This window comes from Camelus bactrianus, chromosome 28, assembly GCF_048773025.1.
Source record: "Camelus bactrianus isolate YW-2024 breed Bactrian camel chromosome 28, ASM4877302v1, whole genome shotgun sequence".
Taxonomy (NCBI): domain Eukaryota; kingdom Metazoa; phylum Chordata; class Mammalia; order Artiodactyla; family Camelidae; genus Camelus; species Camelus bactrianus.
Window position 1 is genome coordinate 20,176,198 of NC_133566.1, and position 21,324 is coordinate 20,197,521.

Consider the following 21,324-nt stretch of genomic DNA (forward strand, 5'->3'; position numbering starts at 1 on the left):
TTACAGAAGCTCTCCACGCAGGCGAGTTTGGCAGGCTTGGCGCATTTGAGGAGAGAGATCAGGAGCGTGTTGATTTTCTCGTTAGGGACGTTAAGGACCGTCCCCTGGGACTGTGAAACATTTCACTGCAAAAGGAGGACAGTTAGTGCGTTTATGCTCACCGAGTGGCGTTAGTTGTTTTGTTTGTCTTGTTTTTTTTAGCCATTCAGTTTAAGGCAAATTGCATGAAAATGCCAGAGAGAAAAGGGAGAAAAAAGGGACTCCCTTGTGCAGGGAAGTTGCCGAGGGAACTCAGGGGACAGGGACACGGAGAGACTGCACGCGTGGCATCAAGAACTTAAGTCAGGTCGCTTCCTTCTAAGCTGTGGACTGAAAACCCAGGAAGGAACAAGCTCCACCCTGGGTTCAGGAGAGCAGAGCAAAGGTGGGAAGAACCACTGTTCCCGCCGCAGGAAGGCACAGGCCTCACCTGAAGGGGCGTTTCTCGGCACCACGCTCTCCTCCAACTCCTCAGCTTGCTCCCTTCCTCGGCCCTGAGCACCAGCTGCTCCTCCTCCCTGGCGCGCCCTCCCCTTAGCCTCCCTCACTTTCTTCATTTCTGGGTCAAACGTCACCTTCTCAAAGAGGTCTACCCAGACCACGCCACTTAAAACCGCCGTCCACCCTTCCTCCTCAGCCCCGGTCCATCCCAGCTTTTCTGGTCCTCCATACCCTCCTTCTAACTTTTGCCAAAGCCACCGATCACATTCTGTCGTATCGTACACATTACTTACTTGTTCTGTGGTCTGTCTGTCTGTCTCTCCTCACTAGCATGTCAGCTCTATGAGGGCGCGTGTCTGTGGTGGTTTTGTTCACCAACACACACACCCTAAGCATCTGGAACAGTGCACGGTGTCCAGTAGGTTCTCAAATATTTAGTCAATGACTGACTGCAGCTTAAAGCTGAATTTATGCTTCTTGGCTTGGTCATCTGAATTCACGTTAAATAGCCAAAATTAAAGTTAATTCTAGTGCAGTTCTACAGCGACACTGAAGTGGCTTGTATGGTAAAAACCATTGGGCACAGAAGTCAGACATCATCTAAGTCTTAGGGCTAATGATTTCATTAACAACAACAACAACAAAAACCCCAGAGTGAAAAAGACCAGGTTTAGAGAAACATTTTAAAAACACTTTTCCCCTTATAATTGCAAAAGCATCGAGAATCTTGTTCCGTAGACATCACAGAAGTTTAGAGCTGGAATGGAATCTTAGCAATCACCTTAGTGTGGAACTTCTATCAAGGAGACTCTGTAGTCATTTTATTGCTGGGGAAACAGGCCCAGGGAAGAGGCGTGATGTGGACAAGTCAGGAAGTGGTGGGGGCTGAACCTGACTCAGGTCTTAGAATTTCAAGTCCAGAAGTTTTTTTTTCCTTCTTTTCTCTCTTTTTTCCTCTTGTTCATTTTCTCTCTTCAGCTTATTACCTGTGTTTTATTTTTTTTCTGGTTCAAGTTAAACATTAGAACTCAGAGGGTTAAGTTAATAAACGACAGTGACAAGGGCCAGAAGAGGATTCTCCTATCCACTTAAGCACATAAAGTCCAGCCACTGCGGCTGGCTCCCACAGCCCGTGCAGCCTCCTTGCAGAGCCGGCCGACGGTCTTGTCAAGGTCCCCGTGAAGCTGAAGGATGCGTGCGCATGCTGGGGGCTCACATAGCACCACTGCTGCAAACTGCTTCTTAGCTGCTGTCCTGGCGTTTTTTTCTTAATCATAATCCTAATCACCAGGGAACCCTGTGCAGTGGTAAAGACCTGCTTGTTATTTTTTCTTGAATTATTGGAATGGAAATAAGCCACAGGCCCAGCAGGAAGAGGGCTGTCTCTTACTTGCACTGCGGAGAGTGGAAAGCGTAGAGATTCTGGATGGGAGACGCCAGTGACTCCTTATCCCTGATGGAAGCAGCTGGCAGCAGGCAGGGCCGGGGGGAACCAGGGAGTGAGGGGCCTTGGCGGGAAGGCCGCTAAGCCCCGCTTGTGGCTTGGTAACTGGTGCAGGCTGGCCCCTCTGTACAGGAGCAGCTCCTCACCTTGCTAGGCGGCAATGAGGAAAGTCATTTGCAAGACCTTGTGTGTCACCTTCCCAGGACACCTTCTGTGGGCAGGGCACAAAGGAAGACCCCAGAGAAAGGGCCCTGGCTGTCGCAGGCTGCTGGTTCTCCTCCATGGCCTCCTGGGAGAGTGGTCAATATACAGTCCCTAGGGCTTCAATTATTTTTACACTAAACCTATAAAAATGAGTCGATTCCAACTCCACTTCCTCTCTCTATGCTCCACTCTGCTTTCTTCAGCGGGAAAGACAGCGGTGATACCATAGTTAGTGGTGGCAACCATGGCTAACGCCGGGCACATCCGTGGGGGGCGTGTGGCTCTGGGGCACGTGTGAAGGTTAACTGTCATGTGGGTGACAGAGGCTTAAAAAGTGGTAAAACACTAAGAGAAATGGTGCTAATTTAAACTCTTTCCCTTAACTTCTCTCATTTTGTAGTGAAAGATTTAACTTCCTTTTGTTTTGTCCTTGGCCATTTTTTATTGCTTTTTTATCATGCCTACATGAAAGTCACTTTGAATTCAAACGGCCTCCCACAGAAGGAAGCATGAAACAGCTGTGATCCAGCGGCTCACACCCTCAATTTGGAGTCTGAAGATCTTTATTTGAATCTGGGTTCTGTAACTTAACTAAACCCCTCTAGAGCTCAAATTTCTCCTTTTTAATAAATAGGGAAATACAGTTCCTACAATAAAGAATTATTATAAGGGTTAGATTCAATAAGAAAGGCCACATAAAAATGGTATTCTTATACAGATGCTGTGTGCTCCACATACTTGGATCTGTGAAGGTTTTAATGAGCTCTTCCATTGCCAACATCCAAGAGACAGCAAGATGGCAGTTTTGCAGAAACACCCAGTTTCCTGATTTCATTGCATCTTTGATCATTTTTTCAGCAATGGGTCCTTGCCCTTGCCCCAGTGAGATCGACTGCACCCTGAATTGAACAACCACAACAATAACAAAATGGTGTTTCTATTATTTTTAAGCAACATAACTATTAAGAAATGTAAATATAGTAGACTCTTGCCTAGAACACGCACACATTTCAAATCCTCATTCTGATAGACATGCAAGTATTTTTCTTATTTTCTTGTTTTAAAAAAATTTTTTTTTACTATAACACATAGACAGAAAAGTGCAAAAAAACAAATACACAGTTCTGTGAATTATCACAAATGCACATCTGTGGTTGAGAAGAGAAACTGCCGACACTCCAGAGGCATCTCCCCGTGCCCCTTTCTGCTTCAGTCAGTTTCCCCTTCCTCCTTCCCAAAGGCACCCATTGTCTTGACTTCCAACACTATAGACTGGTTTTTAAAACCTTTTGAAAACACTGAAGTCTAACATATACACAAAAGAACACAGATCATTAGTGTATGGCTTGATGAGTTCTCCCAGAGTGAATGGACACCTGGACCACCACCCAGGACAAAAAAGATGAAAAAGAAAACATTACTGGCAACTTCCCATTCCATATCCTTCCTTATTTTGAATACTAACACCATAGATTAATTTTTGCTTGTTTTTGAATTTATAGCTGTGAAATCATACATGTATGTGAATCAAATATATATATGTATTTGTATTTGGTGTATTTCAGTTAAGTCAGTGTTACTTTTACAGGTCGATTCACGTTATTGTGTGTCACTGTCATCCGTTCACTTTCACTGCTGTAAAACACTCTGCTGGGTGCTTACACCACAGTTCACTCATCCCGTCTGCTCTTGGTGGACACTGGACTATTTCTGGTCTTAGCTATTACAGACAGTGCTGCAAGAGGCATTCTCGTAGCTGTCCTTTTGGTATACGTGGGTGTTCCAGTTGCTCGTGTAGATTCCTGGGGATGGAACTGCTGTTGGACAGAGTATGTTTAACTTCTTTTTTTTTTTTTACAATATCAAAGTGTTTTTCAAAGAGATGCCACCATTCCACACTTGCACTTGTTTTTTCATACCCTTGCGAACACCTGGTGGATATACAGTGGTATCTCACTGAGGTTTTAAATTGTTTCCCCTTTTCATAGGTTTATGTACTGGTCATGTGGCTACTGATTTAACAAGTTTCTCGCTCCCACTTGCAGTATGAATGTTTCTGTCGCTCCCTCTCTCTGCCACCTTTTTGCTGATTTGATGAGTAAGAAGCGACATCTTCTTAGGGTTTTAATTTGTCGTCCCCTAATTATTAGTGGGTGGGGCAGCTTTTCATAGGCTTATTAGGCATTTAGATTTCCTTTTCTGAGAATTTCTTGTTCACATTTCTGGGTCTTTGTTCCTATTGGACTATTTTCTTTTTCTTATTAATTCACAGGCGCTCTTAAAAGTTCTGCTTACTAATTCTTTTGTTAGGACTTCAGACCCAGAGGTAGATATATAGGACCATTTGATGGTTAATTTTATGTGTCAACGTGACTGGGTCACATGGTGCCCAGACATTATTTTGAGTGAGTCTGTGAGGGTGTTTCTGGGTGAGATTAGTATTTGAATCTGTAGACTGAGTAAAGCAGACTGCCCTCCTTACTGTGGAGGGGCCTCATCTGATCAGGTGAAGACCTGAACAGAACAAAAAGGCTGAGTATGAGGGAACTCCTGCCTGACTGAGCTGGGACATTTGGTCTTTTCTGGCCTTTGGATTCAGGTGAAAACACTGGCTTTTCTTGGGTCTTGAGCCCGCTGGCTTTCAGATTGGAACTTGTACCATTATTACTCTTGGTTTTCAGGCCTTTGGGCTTGGACCGGAACTACACATCGGCTCTTCCGGGTTTCTGTCTTGCTGACTGCAGATTTTGGGGCTTATCAGCCTCCATAATCATGTAGGCCAATTTCTTATTTTACATACATAATATATACACACATATAGAGGATAAAATATATGTAGGGTATTGAATACACATTGCATATATCTCTATCTATCCATCCATCTATCCATCTGTATTATCTGTCTGTCTGTCTGTCTATCTATCTATCATTGGTCCTGTTTCTCTGGAGAAGCCTGACTAATACATATTATGAACTTCAAAGAACAGATGGGCTCCGTTATTTCGTAATCCCCAGTCCAGGGACCAGGCCAGACCAGCCACTCCACGCAAGGGCCCGTCAGAGCTGGCGATTACCTCCTAGATACGAGACCCCTCCTCCTCCCTGTCACCCGGTGGCCTCATGCACCTTCTCACCCATCAGGACACCACCTTGGGGAGGGTTAGGGAAAGAAGGAGAAGTCAGAAAGACTCAGCTTTCATGAGAATGAAGCCAAGTCAGCTTACCCTAGAGACATTTAAACCAGAAGAAAATATAATAATGTAAATTCACAAATTTAAACTTCCTCCTCCCCCTGTTAGCCAGCAGAGCAGAGGCTCAGGAGAAAGATGAAATTTAATAATACAACATAAAGAGCTGTGGAATTTTTTTGCACATTTGAGCTGAGGAGTAAACAACAGTCCTTTAACAGTTACATTAAAATAATGTCTTAAGTAACAAATGTTTTAATCACTATTCTATCAGATTATTAAACTTTAACATTTTAAACAATCTCCCCTTTGCTCAATAAAGTTTACATCTGCTTTTATGATTTTTAACACCATTTTAACAACCCGCAGAGCTAACTAAATAGTATCTTAAATTAAGATTAAAGTATCTTAATCTATTTTGTGAGGGATTCCTGAGTTAGGGATTCACACTCCACAGAGGGTAGGAAAAAAAGGGAAATTTTAACAAGTAGATGTTCACGTGAATTGTTAAAACTGCACAGTGTGAGCTTACCGTTCTGAATATCCGCTGTCCCGGGCAAACCTCTGAAATGCGCCCATGGGGTCTGAGCCTGTGCTCAGGATGAAGACCAGGGGAGTGCTGTACGACATGTCTTGATACAGAGTGGGCAGGTCCACGGGTGGAGTCTCTATAAAGCATTTCCCAAGATTTTCTATTACAAAGTCTGTAAGAGCGAAAACCACCTGAAAGGTGAAAGGAAAAACATTTTAAAAAAAATTGCATGAAGATCCTCTGTACTTGTGTCCTGTCTCTCCCCTTCAGCGTCCCCGAGGGCAGTGCACTGTCCTGCATGCGTTCCCTCTTGATTAGATCTGCCTTAGAAGAGGTGCTAGAAGGAAGTCTTCAAGCTGAAACGAATGGATGCTAATTAGTAACATGAAAACATGCAAAAATATAAAATATACTGGTTAAAGGTAAGCATATAGTCAAAATCAGAATGACACAGAACTACGGTTTTGTGCTAATCACTTAGTTCTAGTAAAAGGTTAAATGATTAAAGTATTAAAAATAGCTATAGCTAAAATAATTTGTTAATGGATGCACTATATAAAAAATTAGCTATGACATCAAAAATATAGTGTGTTAAGTTATCAGCTAAAATAGACTGTTATATCTACAAAATGTCTCATGTAGGCCTCATTTAATCATAAAGCAAAAACTTACAGTAGATACACAAAAGATAAAGGTAATAAATCAAAACGTACACTATGGAAGATCATCAATCCAAAAAGGAAGACAGCGAGAGAGGAAGAAAGGAGCAAGGGAACTGTAACACCACCAGAAAACAGCTGTTAAGGTGGCACTGGTAAGTCCTTACCTAACAGTAATTACTCTAAATGGAAATGGATTAAATTCGCCAATCAAAAGGCACAGAGTGGTTCATTGGATAAAACAAAAAACAAGGCCTATGGTATGGTGCTCACAAGAGACTCAGTTCAGCTTCAAGGACACATACAGGCTCAAAGTAAAGGAATGGGAAAATATATTTCATACAAATGGAAACAAAAAGAGAGCAGAGGTTGCTATCCATCTATCAGACAAAGTAGATTTTAAGCAAAAAATTCTAACAAGGGACAAAGAAGGTCATTATATAATAACAAAGGGGTCAATTCATCAGGAGGATATAACAGTTATAAATATATATGATCAGAGCACCTAAATTCTGAAGTGCACATAGAACATCCTGAAGGACAGATCACAAGTTAGGTCACAAAACAGGTCTTAGCAAATTTAAGGAGAATGAAATCATACCAAGTATGTTCGCCAACCACATGAAACTAGAAACCAGTAACAAGCAGAAAGCTGAAAAGTGCACAGGTATGTGCAGGTGTATTAAAGGCCACCGCCGAGTGGGAGAACGTCTTTTTTCAAATCATGTATCTGTTAAGGAGCTTGTATCTAAAATACGTAAAACGGTCTCAACTCCGTAAGAAACAGACAATTTTAATAAATGGCAAAGGATCTGAATAGACAGTTCTACAAATAGCCAGTAAGCACAAGAAAGTCTGATGACCGTCATTAGGCAAGGACACGGCAAGAAAATTGCCGTGATGAACAATATCCCCGATGAACAAAGATGCAAAAATCCTCAATAAAATATTAGCAAACCAAGTTCAGCAATACATTAAAAGAATCATACATATGATCAAGTGGGATTTATTCCAAGGATGCAAGGATGGTTCAACATTCACAAATCAGTCAGTGATACACCACATTAACAAAATAAAGGATAAAAAACACCTCAATGGGTGCATAAAAAGCATTTAACGAAAGTCAATAGCCATTTATGATTAAAAACTCCCCAAAAGTGGGAACATACCTCCACATAATAAAGGACGTATATGACAGGCCCACAGTTAACATCATATTCAACAGTGAAAAGGTGAAAGCTTTTCCTTTAAGAACAGGAGCAAGACAGTAATGCCCACTCTTACCACTTTAATTCAACATAGTATTAAAAGTCCTAGCCAGAGCAGTTAGGTGGGAAAATGAATAAAACCATCCAATTGGAAAGGAAGAATTAAAACTGTCACTGTTTGCAGATGACAGTATTATATACAAAAAACTAAAGACTATCAAAAAACTGTTACAACTAATAAATGAATTCAGTGGAAAGCTGCAGGACATAAAATCAAGACAGAAAAATCTGTTGTGTTCTTATACACTAATAACAAACTATAAGAAAGAGAAAGAAAGAAAACAATCCTATTTACAGTTGCATCAAAAAGAATGAAATACCTAGGAATAAATTTAACCAAGCAGGTGGAAGACCTATATATACTGAAAACTGCAAGATGTTAACGACAGAAAATTGAAGAAGAAACAAATAAATGAAAAGATATTCTGTATTCATGGATTGGAAGAAACAATATTGTTAAAATGCCCACAAAACCCAAAGCAATCTGCACATTCAGTGCAATCCATATCAAAACTCCAATGGCATTTTTCACAGACTAAAACAGGTAATTCTAAAAAATTTGTCTGGAACCACAAAAAAACCTCAAATAGCCAAAGGAATCTTGAGGAAGAACAGAGCTGGAGGCATCACACTCCCTGATCTTAAACTATGTTACAAAGTGGTAGTAATCAAAGCAGGATGATATTGGCATAAAAACAGACACACAGATGGATGGAACAGAATAAGGATCCCAGATGTAAACTCAGGCGTATGTGGTCAATTAAATTACATCAGAGGAGGCAAGAACATACGACAGGGAAAGGACGGTTTCTTCAATTAATGGTGCTGGGAAAACCAGACAGTCACATGGAAAAGAATGAAACTCAACCACTACCATACAACTATATACAAAAATTAACTCAAAATGGATTAAAGACTTGAACATAAGGCCTGAAACCATAAAATTTCTAGAAGAAAACATAGGCATTAAACTCCTTGACATAGGTCTTGGCGATGATTTTTTTTAATCTGACCAAAAGCAAAATCAATGAAAGCCAAAATAAATGTGAGGCTACATCGTACTAAAAAGTTTCTGCACAGCAAAGGGAACTTATTTAGTATATTAGCCACTTATCTGATGTAAGATTTGCAACTAGAGTAACAGCTGTAGCTGAGAAGTGTGATGCTCAGTGATAATCCCGCTGCTGGGGGCTCTGAGCTGCCCAGGTTATCACTCTTCCTGAGGCATGATTGATTTGGCTTTTCCTTGAACTTAATGAGCTACCCAAGTATCTTTTGTTTTAATAAATCCTTTCTTCCCCCTTAAACTTACTAAGTTTGCTGTCTGTGGTTGTAACCTAAAGCTCGTACGCAGGGACACAGAACTTGGAACAGAATCAACAAAAATTTCCCACAGCCTAGAAGTTTCTAGCCTATGTCTTAATCTTTAAAACTCCTCCTCCTCTGGGGCTTCTGCCATTTAGTCATCCTTTCATTTTTGTCAGCATCCAGCCTGGTGGCCACCGTCCCATATTCACTGAAGACTTTCCACCTGACTCACAGCCTTCCTTTCCATTCATGTCTGTTCCAGTGATTTATCAGCTGTGTCCCAGGCACTGTCTTGTCATCATCCGGGGTGACACAACCCGGGTTCAGGGTCCGTAAGGCCATCCAACATCCTACCTCACAGTTTCTTGACCTCTAACTCTAGTGTATGTCATTGCATCACATCCTCGGTCACCCACACCCGTGGCCACCCCCCGGACACTGTCATCACTTGGCACTGCTCATCAGAAATTTTACGCTCAACTTTGATCACAACCTCTCTGCCTCCTTCTAGCTGTGCTACACCTCTAGTTCAACTACATCTTTCAAGAAACTTTCAAGGTCTTTCCTTTCCCTCAGTCTATAAGCCTTTTCTTAGATCTCTTCCATTTTCCAGAACTACTCTTTCCAGCAGTCTCAATGGCTTTGTGTCTTCTGTTCATCTACTGCAGTTATCTGTAGCCCAGGTCTACCCCTCAGCCTTTCTGTGTTCCTACAGAGACAGCAGAAAACCTACAACGTAGCCTCGGTATCTCCCAACTACACTTCGGCTTTTTCCAGTGAGTTTTTCTCTCTCATTTCTCATAGGAACACCCTCCATTCATTCACCAATAACTTCTGCTGTGTCGAAACTCTATACCTCCTTAGTTTCCATGTCACATCTGTCTGCTGGGGCTCTTCTTGCCCCTCTGCCTGTTCCTTCTCACGGGTACTTCATCGTTTCTCGCTGCCCCTTCCAAGGCGGTACTCCTCGGGGTTTCGTCCTTTGCCCAACTGCCCCCTTCTTCTGTTATTCCTCTACCGTTTCAGCAAGTCCTGTGGTTTTCCTTTCCAACTCAGAGCTGATGATTCCCAGGTCTCTGTTTCTAAGCCACATTTATCTCTAGAGTTTTCTACCCAGATATTAATTAGTCCCCAGGCGGCTGTCTGTGCTGGTAGCTGGTGGGCGTGCAGACTCAGTGACATCTTTCTCTGACGTGTTTCTCCTTTCACATTTGCTTGGCTGTTGATACAACTGTCCCCTTTGGTACCCGGGCAGAAACTGGGAACTACACCAGATGCCTCATCCCCGCAGCTCCCTCCATCTCTTTCATCTGCTGTCTCCATCCTAATTCAGGCTGCGATAATTTCTCACATTAACGACTTCAGCTGCCTTCAAACTGATCTTGGTGGCTATGGTTTTATTCTCTTCAAACGCTTCCTTCTCATTGCTGCCGAGATCTGAAAGGCCCATCGGCTCCCTGCTAACAGCATTCAGCCGGCACCTGCCCTCTCTTGCAGGGAACGCAAGCTCCCCAGCGGCACATACTTGGGAAGGACGACCAGGTTCCCCACCGGCTCGCCATCATTTTCTATGTAGGACATTGTGTTCTGCTGATAACACAGAGTCTCCATTTCTTAGAACCGCCTCCCAAACTTGGCCATTGTTACTCTCTAAACAAATAAACCTAACCAGTTTATGAATCATAGCTGGCTGGTGAGCTTCAGTAGGAATTACGATAAGCACAGTTCTTTAATTAAAAAGTATCCTACCTTTTCTTCTTTACAGCATTTAATAAGAATTAGCTTTTGGAAAGAACTTAATTCTGGATGCCAAGAATTACTGCTTGTGGTCAGCCTTTCCTCTGTCACGAAATGATCATCCTCCGTTTTCGAATAGGCGTCCTGGTTCTGTGGGTTAATATAAGTCTCAAACGATCCTGGAAACAATTTTAAAATATGCTTTAGTTAGACTTGTTTTGACTTTGCAATTAAATAAATATAGTTGGTAATTTTAAAAATCTCTGCATTTACTATGTGGTTTTTACATCACCACAAATGTAAATATATTAATCTCCCCCTACCCAACCTAATTAAAAAGTAAAGAATTTAAAATGAGATCAGGAAACAAATGCAAACCACTTACAATATGCAAAGCTAAAACAGATGACAGAGAAGTTAAAAAATAAAAGGATGCACAGAGGTATAGCCATCAAATGTGAGCAAAAAGAGGAACGTTCAGTGATAGGAGTAACACTGGCTACATTAAGACTTCAAGGCAAAGACAATTAAATGGGACAAAGCAGGTCAGGTTATATTAATTAAAACACAAACGCCATAGTAAAAACATATTAAAGTAAACCTACATGGGCCAGATAATAAGCATAAAATTGCATCAAACCATCACTGCTGGAGGCAGAAGAAAAGGCAGAAAACACGTAATAGTAGCAGGAAGTAACACAACTATCTGATGCATGAAGCAAATTAAAAATTCTGGCATCTGTAATTTTTACAGTGTAAGTAATAATATGAATAAATCAACGTACATACAACTTTAGGCCCTAATAAACAGAACACAGTGCCCTCCCCACCCCCACCCCACGGAACACCTCGCATGAGGGGTAGGATCCTAGGTAGGTAGCCCTTACTGTGGTTCTAACCTGTAGTAAGAATGAGCAAGGATGTTCCCGCAGGTCCAGGGGCACCGTGTGCCCTAAGACGCTCAGCAAGCCAGCTCGGCCAGCACGTCCTCCAGTGAGGAAACAGGCTGCTGGGGCTGAACGTTAGGCAGAATGGCTGGCTTCCAGATCAGGCTGGAAAACCACTCTGTCCAGCTGGGCTGCTGGGGCTCTCCTCCGGGGGCCAACCACAGAGCTGGTGACAGTTAGAAATTTAGTGACACTTGAGAGCATGGCCCTGGCGCGGTACGTACCTCTGAAAGACTTCTAATTTCTACATGAAATGTAGACAGTGACCTGGTGAGACTGCAGGGCACAGCACACCACATGCTGTTTAGTGAAAGAGGATGCATTATTCTGAGAATCATTTATTCCAAAAGGACTTCTCTCCTCAGGTTCTCATTATTGTGTCATCACTAGGGCTTTGGCTAATAAGACTGGATCATTTAAAATGATAACTCTCAACTAATAGGACATGAAGCACTTAGAAACCATCAGAGATGAAAGATGGAGGCAAGTAGGGAGCCTCTGAAGGTAAGACTGGCATTGAAATTAATCATTAAACTTCACGTGCAAAGATCTAAAGTTCACTTTTAGAACACAAGGCATCCTAGCATATGTACAGGCCTTCACAGTTCTGCAGGATTTTTCCAGAATAAACCTCGAAATTTAGCAGATGAAAAGCAGGAAATTTAAATTGCTGAAATTTTAGTCCCAGTTGGCAGGAATAACATGGTGCCTTTTGTCCAAACATGATGACTTGTTCTTCCAGCCTTTCAGCCTGCCCCTCCTCCCCTTCTCTCTGCCTCCCTGTTCATGAGGCTCCGTGGAGCTCCTGCTGCTTTGGGTCTGTCCTGACTGCCATCACGCGGCTTCTCCTGTGAGTGATGTTCTTTTCTGCATTCTTCCTCTACCTCTAGCTGTCTTGTTTAACTGGCCCACAATACAGAAACATAATTTTTATTTGACTCATCTATGGAAGAGCATTTTATTTTTTTCTAGTCTTTATTTAGAAATCAAATGAGTATATTAGGATCCCAGAAATTCTGGTCCATGCAGACTTGGAACCACCACACTTACTGGGTGTACTCAGTTAAATAGATTTTCATATGAGAAATAGAAGAGTCATTACTAAAAAACAGAAATAGAACACAGAACTTCAGATCAGTACAGGGGAAATATAAAAAGAATGTGGACAACTAACTGACCTGAAGGCAAGAAACAAGAAGTAAAAATGAAGCAAAGAAAAAGCCTGCCAAGAAGAAACTTCCCTACAAAATACGATGACAGAAGGGGTCTTCAGCCTTGCCACTGCTGCCACGTGGGGCCAAGTGGTCATCTGTTGTGAGGCTGTTCTGATCCACACGCCTGGTTTCTACCTGCTGGTTGCTTACAGCACCACCCCAGTCGTGGCCACCAAAAATGCCTTCAGACGTTGCTGAATGTCCCCTGCGGGACAAAATCTTCCCCAGTTGAGAGCCACTGAAATAGATCAAAAACCATCCTTATAATAATTAGATTAAAACTTGCCTGGTGAAAAGGAGACTCACGTTGCTCAGAACAACAGAGCCCACTAAGGATACACCAGAACATGACGGTGGCACAAGAGCTGAAGACAGCGTAGAAACACACAGAGGGGAAGCTCATGGAGAGTCCCGCTGTGATCCTATTAACACTAGAAAATATATTTAAAGGCAAAAAAGCACTGTTGAGGGTAAAGAGGAATATTACTTAATAAAAAAGGAACAGTTTGCTAGGAGGATAATAATCCTAAACCTGTTTATACAACAGCATCAGTTCCACAAGGTGTAATGGGAAGAAGTCCAGAATTACAAAGAGAGATTACCAGTCATAATGGTATACCTTAATACACCTCTCTTAGAGACTGCTAAGTCTAAAAAACCAGTAAAATAAACACTATAATGGATAGGTTTCAACTAAAGATCACATGTGGAATCCTGCATCCAAGAAAAGACACACCTGGGAACACTGTCCATAAACTGAAATGTAAAGAAATTACAAAGAATCAATTTCATGCAAACCATGAGTATAATTTCTACAATATAATTAAATTATAAACAGTAAAAAGATAGTCCTCCCCAAATCCTAAATGCTTTTGAATTGAAAAGTCTACTTTTAGAACTGAAAGGGCTACATATTAAAACCTGTGGGGGAAAAGTAACACACGGCAGGTTAGAACTCAGAGGAGGCACAACTTCCGGGGAAGAGGCCCGTGAAGGAGCATGAGGGCATTCTGTGACGCCGCCGCTGGTCTGGCCCTTCATCTGGGTGGTGGCTCGCAAGTACAGTCACTTTAATAACCAGGTTGTCAGTTTTGATCTGTCCACTTTTCCCTATGTCTATTATCCTTCAATAAAAAGTTGTTTTTTTTTTTAAAAACCCTATGGGAGGCAGCTAAAACAATACTTAAGAGGTCAGTGTATCACCTTAAAATGGGTATAGTAGTAAACATGAAATATTGAAAATTATGGGCCAAGCACTCAACTCAAGACATTGGGAAAACAAGTAATTTCACAACGTCTTAATAGTCAAGATGTTTCCTTGTGAAAAATATCGGTATTGCAGGAGAGGTTAAAGGAGACCTTAAAGTTAGGATTCACAAGCTTATGTACAAATCCCCTGTGGCGGGCCCTTCTTGACATATTACCTATGCGTATGGAAATAGGAAGTAGCACTATATGGTGTGTAAGTCCCGTAAAAACTGGAAATAATTCTTCTAAGTCGCAGCATGCGAACCACATGGCAGGAGGCAGCCAGGGGAAGTCAGGCTTGGGTGGGCGTTCCTATCAGAAGACAGACAGAAAATGAACGCTGATTCACAAAGACAGCCACAAAATATGCTTTCACCTTGTCTAAGTGAAAAACCTCTAACAGCGTGTTAACAATAACCCTTTACCCAGGCCAAGTACAAGATGCGGTGAAACAGAGGTCATGCTGAGTCAGCTCCGCCTGCAGGCCGCTGAGTGGAAGGGCAGTGATGACAGCTTTCCATGCTGACGTGGGCAGAAAGCAGCTGATCTGGTGAAGGGTGAAAGTTAAATCTGTAACGTCTGCTTCTAGCATCTTCTCCAACACGCCACACCCGTCTCTCCCTACCCCTCAACTATTCTTACATTAGTGATTTTTTTCTCTAGAGAACTAGTTTGCAAATCCAGTACCCAGACGTTCTCACGTCTAGGAGGTAGGGAAGGCTCCCCGTAGCAGAACAAGTGGCAGCCTCGTTCCAGCTGGGCTGGGTGTGTGCACGTCTGATCATCTCACACACGCTCAGAAACTTCTGGGAGAAGCAGTGTGCCATCTGGCAATATTCCACGAGGCGCCTGCATGTGGGTAAACAGCTTTAAAAGGGGCAGAGGAGCAGCTCTGGTTGTGGTCCAGAGTGTAAAGTTTGAACTTCTTTTGTTAAATTTACTCTGAAGTGTTTTATTCTTTGTGATACCACTGTAAATGGAATTATGTTGTTAATTTCATTTTTTTTTATGTTGTTCATGGCAAGTGTATAGAAATCCAAATTAGTCTTGTATTCTGTACGCTGCAGCCTTGCTAAACCCGTTGACTCATTCTAGTAGGTTTTTTTAAAGTGGGTTCCTTAGTGTCTTCTATACAAAACCATGTCGTCTGCACATAGAGACAGTTTTACTTCTTCCTTTCCCACCTGGATGCCTTTTATTTCATTTTCTTGTCTAACTGACCTGGCAAGAATTTCCAGTGCAGTGTTGGAAAGAAGTGCAACAGCCTTGTCTTGCTTCTGACCTGCGGGGGGACGCGTCCAGGCTCCCGCCCTCAGGCGTGGTGTCAGACGTGCGGGCTTTCGTATGTGCTCTTTATCTGGCTGAGGAAGTTCTCCTCTGTTTCTGGCTTGTTTTGTGTTTTTATGGCAAAAGGGTATTGGGTTTGTCAGATACTTTTTCTTCATCCACTAAGGTGATCCTGTATTTTTTAAATGCTTTATTTTATTGATTCTATTGATCTATTAATATAAAAAAATGAGTAACTAAATAACTAGATAAAAGGTCCCAAACACATTTCTAAAAAAAAAAAAATCAGTCAAGATTCATTCAAATTTCCTCATGGTGGAGGAAAAGAAAGTTTAATTTGAAAAAACAAAGACAACTTTGGAGAAGTTTCTGAAGATGATTTCTGAGTAATCTTACATTTCGAGCTTGGTGATAGTTAAAACCTATTTTAAATTTCTTTTCAAAATACTTTGCTCATGAGAAGTGGCAGGTGGCACTGGAATGGACGTGGGGCTTCGGAAGGTCGGACCTGGGTCTGCATCTCACTCTCAGGCATTATTAGCTATTAGGTGATACTGGAAAGGTCTTTAACCCCTCAGAGCCTCTGGCTGAGAAAACCGTAAACAAGGTTGTCAGCAAGAATACCGAGAAGCGCCTGGTTGAGCGACTGACAGTCGCGGTAGAGCGAAGGGGTGAGAGGGCGGGCCGTACAGACTGACTGCGAGGGCCGAACCCCAGCTCCACACCCTGCTGAGAACGTGATCACGATGAGTGACTTAATCTCTCTGTGCCTAGTCAACTTACCTGCAGACTAGAGATAAAATCAGGAACTCACTCAGCAGGAGTCCTGAAGTGAATGAGTTGATACACGTAAAGCACACAGCAAGCCCTCTGTAGGTGTTAACTGTGATTGTGGAGTTAAGACAGCGTTAAGCCAGGGTTAGTAGAAAATGTCTGTGTGCAGGTGGGGGGGTCACGGAAGAAGGACCACCTGGTGGAGAGGTCTTGACAAGGCTTGTCCGGGAAGCACAGGGAGCTGAGAGTCAAGTAAAAGCACGAAGTCCAATGTCCCAGTGATACACCGAGGCTCAAATTCTGGCAAACAGGTGCAGGTATCAGGTTGGTCTGTAGGGGCCCAGGGCCGGGCTTGAGATCGACAGGACAGAGCCAAGAGTTTAGAGCTGGGCTGGACGGACCTGCAGGCAAGAGCTGGAGGACTGTGCCTCCGTTCTGTGGGCCACCAGGCTGGTGGTACGTGGATGAGTTAGACCAGTCTGGGGCCAGTCAGACAAACGGATAAACGTGAAGAAGGATACCTCGTACTGCGGTATCACAGAGGGCAGCAGTCAAGTTCTCGCCGTCGCCGGGCTTTGTAACGAAAGATGCGTCCAGGGAAGAGGGTTAGGATTTCACAGTCGGTATGGCCAGATCTGGGGGCTACAGCTTTTACTGGATTTGAACTCTTCCTGTTTTAAGATGGTCAACTTTTCAAAACATGTTCACATCTACTAGCTCACTGGTTACTCCCATCATCTGTTTCCTACAGGTGCGGACATCGCTGCATAAGGAGGTTGTTACCGACATTACTCAGCTACTCAAGACAGAACTAAGTTGTCGCCTGGGTCCCCGACCCCCGGGGCCCTCCCCCAGTGGGCCACCAGCCGAATGTGCAACCTCCAGCCGCCCGAGTCACCGTGGAGCACTGGTAGGTGCACGTGGGCTCTGTCTAGCAACCCTCACGGCCTGAACGTGGAACAGGTACCTTTTCTAATCCTGCAGAACCTCGGAGGAAGAAATTCCACTCAGCATCCGTTAAGCGTCCTTGCTGACGCATGATCTCAACACAGAGCATAAAGCTGTAGACGAGTTTATGTTGTTCGAAAAGTCCTCTCGAGACGTTGACGTAGGCGGTGAGGAGAGTCTGCTCCAGCAGTACTTCCATGCGCCGCTGCAGGCTGTCCGTCCTCGCGGAGGCTTCAATGGTTGTGTTGAACAGCTGTGGAAGGGGACTCTGTCAGCATCTCTGATTTAACTCCGTTTCTCTGGAGGGAAAAAAAAATCCCTGCTCCTCACCCCAGCTCCCCCAGATTCAGTGAGTACTTCTTGTTGGAAGGGAGCCCGGGGGCGTCTGGACAACACGCCTCTCCATTTCTCTCAGTTCTTCATTTCCACTCTCTCCTGCAACTCCTCTTGTTGCTGGACCCCTAACCATGTCAAGGGCACTAAACAAGACGTCTCGAGGGAAAACCAGGCTCAGTCTCGTGTATAAAATTTGTTTTGAGTATTTCAACAGCTTTTATGGTGGGATGGAAATCACTCTTCACTCTTGAAGCCCACAGGAAGTGTCCCGTGGGGCTTGAGCACCGTGGTGGGGGAGGTGGGGGTGGGGAGGGCAGCCTCCAGCAGGGGAGAAGAGCCCCCACCCGGGCTGACGTGGCGGGGCTGCAGAGGAGGCGTCTCAGAGGTGCTGGAGGAAAGACCACTGGAGCCGTTAGCTACCCCTCCCCTTGACAGGTGGAGTCTAAGTCCTGCCCTCTGAAAGCTGGGCTAGTCTTAGGGACCGGCTTGACCAAGAGACCACAGCGCAAGTCCAAAGCCAGGTCAGAAGAGGCCTCACGGCTCGCATCTTGGCTTGTGGAACACTGGCTTTTGGAGCTGCCCTCTTGGAACCCAGGTGCCATGTTGTGAGCACCCAGCCACACGGAGAGGCCGCTGGAGGCCACGATCAACAGCCCAGCCACGTGGGTGACTGTTTTGGACATCCCGCCCCAGACAGTAGCAGCCGCAGCAGCCGGCTTCACTAAAGAAGGCGGCACTGACGCCGGGGGGGCCGGGGGGCCTTCTAAACAGAGAGCATCATAAACATGGAAGCATCCAGGGAGTCCAGGGGATGTGAAAGGGTCCGTCTGGCTGTTGGCCAGTCTGGTAGGAGATGTGGCTCTAGAGACAGGACAGGGACAGCCTGGCTGTGGCTTTGGGCCATGAACTGTGTGTGATGGGCAACGTCTGTGAAAATCCATTTTAGACCCATATGGGCAGGGCAGTGTTTTAAAACCACGAGGCCTGGGCTGGCCTGGCTTCAGGGTGAGAGCCAGCACTGACTGAGCACAGGGGCGCAGAGCAGGACATACAGGTGTGTTGCAGGGCGAGAGGGTATGTTTACAATTTCCCACCGTTTTCTACTGGCAGTGGCGCATATGGAGCAGGTGTCTGCTGAGCTGTGTGAGGGCATCAGCATGGAGGACTAGAGGAGCCGGGGTGAGCTTGACTGCTCTGCACAGACCAGGGAGCAGGAGCTGGCAGACAGCAAACAGCCCATGAGGCCGCGTGAGGCCCGGGCTGGGAGAAACTGGAGGCGAACAGAGGGCTTTTGCTGTGGAGTGAGTGGTTCAAACTGCCTCCCCCGGAAGTCTTCAGGTAAACTGACGTTGCTGGCCAAAGGTTTGTGACACTGAATTTGCTTTGGGGAGATGTTAGAACGCTGCCAACACGGAGGCTGAGGGGTGAACGTACCCTACTCACGAGAGGTCAGGTGAAATTCAGCCGTGAACGTGAGGCCAAGGGGAGAGACCACAGTGAAACAGTCTCCCCGTTACACGGCGGGGGTGGGGACGGGACACGGGAGAGGAGACGGGCACGCGCCATCCCTCTAAACCAAAGCCAGGGCTGGGAGGAGAGCCAGCTGCAGGAAGGGTTCTGGGGGGAAAATACGGAAACCCACTTGCTTAAGGTCAGTGCTGTCTGAGACTGGGATGCGCTCAGGAATCTCTATCAGTGGAAAAGAAGCTGGTTTGCTGGAGAGAAAGCGGAGTCAAATAGCACGGGGCTGGGGCTCAAAAAAAGGAAGGCAGGTAAGACGAAAGCCAAGCAAGCTGTGAGCCGAGGAGGCCAGGAGGAAAATGGAACTCGCAGAGACGCTTTCTCGCCTTCCTCTGTGCAATGTTCTGGGCGCACCAGGCACCCGTCTTAGGAGCCCTGCCTGAACCCCAGTCTGAACCCAAACTCTGGGGGGATTCTGCCTGACAGCTAGACTCACGATTTGTCTGAGGCAGGACGTAGCTAGGCAGGGCTTAAGGGGGGTCAGAGAGATACATTTCACCACCACCAAGACACTTGCCTGTTTGAAGTATTTTAACGAGTACTGGTACATGGGATCAATTTCCGAGAGGCTCGCGATCACGAAGTACATCACAGAGCCCTGAGTGGCCACCGGGCGGTACTTCTCACGAGCAACGTTTATCATCTGTTCCGTGGACTCTGCCTCCTTCAGCCTGATTTTAATGGCACCGGAAGTGATCTGGGGAAACAGAAGAAAACAAGACCCCCGCAAGGCGCTGAAGGAGTGAAGAGACAGAGCGGAGGACCCCGTGCACCGGAGTGCAAAGCTGCATTCCCGGAAGATCCCTGTAGAGTCTGTTTATTCTTCCTTTCATTTCTAAAGCATGCCGTTTTCATAGAAAACAAATTTATGGTTGCCAGAGGGGAAAGTGGGAGGGGAGGGAGAAATTGGGAGTTCGGGATTTGCAGATGCTAACTACTGTGTATAAAAGAAGTGAACAGCAGGGTCCTACTGTGTGGCACAGGGGACTGTGCTCGATACTCTGTGATGGCCTATAATAAGGGGGGACAGGAAAAGGAATACACATATATTCAGATATATATATATATGAATCACTGTCTGGACACCAGAAATTAACACATTGTAAGTCAATTAAATAAATAAATGAAACCAGTTTTAAGGCTCTTGTCTCCAAAAACATGGTGGGATTTTTGGAACATACCCAGTTAGGTCTAGGAAAGTAATAAGAAAGATACAATGAATTCGTGATTGTAATAAGGGTGCCCCCACGCAAATGGCAAAATAAATACCCTTCTTTCTTATGGGTGAGTTGTATTCCATTACATATATAAGCTGCATCTTCTTCATCTGTTCATCTATTGATGTGCACTGAGGATGCTTCCATATCTTGGCACTTATAAATAATGCTGCTGTTAATAGCAGGGTGTATGTATCTCTTTGAATTAATTCTTATTTTGTGGTTGGCTTTATTCCTTTGATAATTGTGTAAATTTAAAAACCTAAAGCTTAAAATGTTCTAAGAAACAGTGAACAGTACATATATGTAAATTTTAAAATATGTGCAGTATATTGTATATATGTATTTATATGCAATATATTGTATATGTGCAGCCGAATTGTAACAATTCTACCTAATAAAACTGAAAAATTAAAAAAAAAATAAGGGGGCCCTCAGACAGATGACTGAGTCTCAGGACTCAGTGACCTTTGGACTGAGCTGACCTCCTTTCCTCGTGGAGTCAGGGATGGGCAAATGGAAACAGGCAACTCAGGGGGCCCGGGAGGCAGCAGAGCAGTGCTTGTCTGAGCCTGGAAGCTGGGTTACTCCTGAAGGAAACACCAACACAGCGCTCCCAGTTGCTCCCCGACTTCCTGGTGAGCAGTCCCCAGGTTCATGTAATGAAGAGTTAAGACGAGAGAAGGGACCCCCATGAAACTGCCCCCAAGGAAGTGGGGGGGGGGGGAGGCTGGAAGGACGTAGCACCATGTCCCGCTCTGGAATAACAAAGAAAAGAATGCTCCTCTGTCTTCCCAGCGTCCTGGCTGTGGACACAGGGAACCCGGGGCTGGAAGCCGTCGTTTGTGGAAGGTTGTAAACCTAAGTAAGTTGGAGACGCCGACGAGATCTCTTGCTGTTCTGGTTTCTTGTACTTTGGATTTGTGGCTCTGGGGCGCCTCTGGCCAGTGGGCTTTCCAAGATTCCCTTTCTGTCTCCCTCAGCCTGTCTTTCTCTACTGCTGTCTGTCCCT

General features: G+C 44.5%; 1 protein-coding gene and 1 long non-coding RNA gene across 18 annotated transcripts in view; one reads left to right on the top strand and one right to left on the bottom strand.

Moving 5' to 3' along the window:
* LOC105072091 (uncharacterized) overlaps window positions 1-21,324 on the top strand; it is a 120,508-nt gene that overhangs the window by 75,749 nt on the left and 23,435 nt on the right. For 9 of the 17 annotated variants that reach the window (XR_012502994.1, XR_012502993.1, XR_012502987.1 and 6 more), the window contains one exon: window positions 17,042-20,376. This is a non-coding gene — a long non-coding RNA (uncharacterized LOC105072091). Of the gene's footprint in view, window positions 1-2,846; window positions 2,978-17,041; window positions 20,377-21,324 lie in introns of those variants that run through there. The other 8 variants (XR_012502983.1, XR_012502982.1, XR_012502984.1 and 5 more) reach the window with 4 other exon arrangements.
* The window catches only part of DNAH6 (dynein axonemal heavy chain 6), a 150,366-nt gene that overhangs the window by 21,880 nt on the left and 107,162 nt on the right, over window positions 1-21,324 (bottom strand). The window contains exons 60-65 of the mRNA XM_045519487.2: window positions 19,613-19,792; window positions 17,258-17,491; window positions 14,406-14,541; window positions 10,833-10,999; window positions 5,849-6,039; window positions 2,867-3,027 (exon numbers count right to left, since the gene is read on the bottom strand). Of these exons, the coding sequence (XP_045375443.2) occupies window positions 2,867-3,027; window positions 5,849-6,039; window positions 10,833-10,999; window positions 14,406-14,541; window positions 17,258-17,491; window positions 19,613-19,792 (1,069 nt within the window). The remainder of the gene's footprint in view (window positions 1-2,866; window positions 3,028-5,848; window positions 6,040-10,832; window positions 11,000-14,405; window positions 14,542-17,257; window positions 17,492-19,612; window positions 19,793-21,324) is intronic.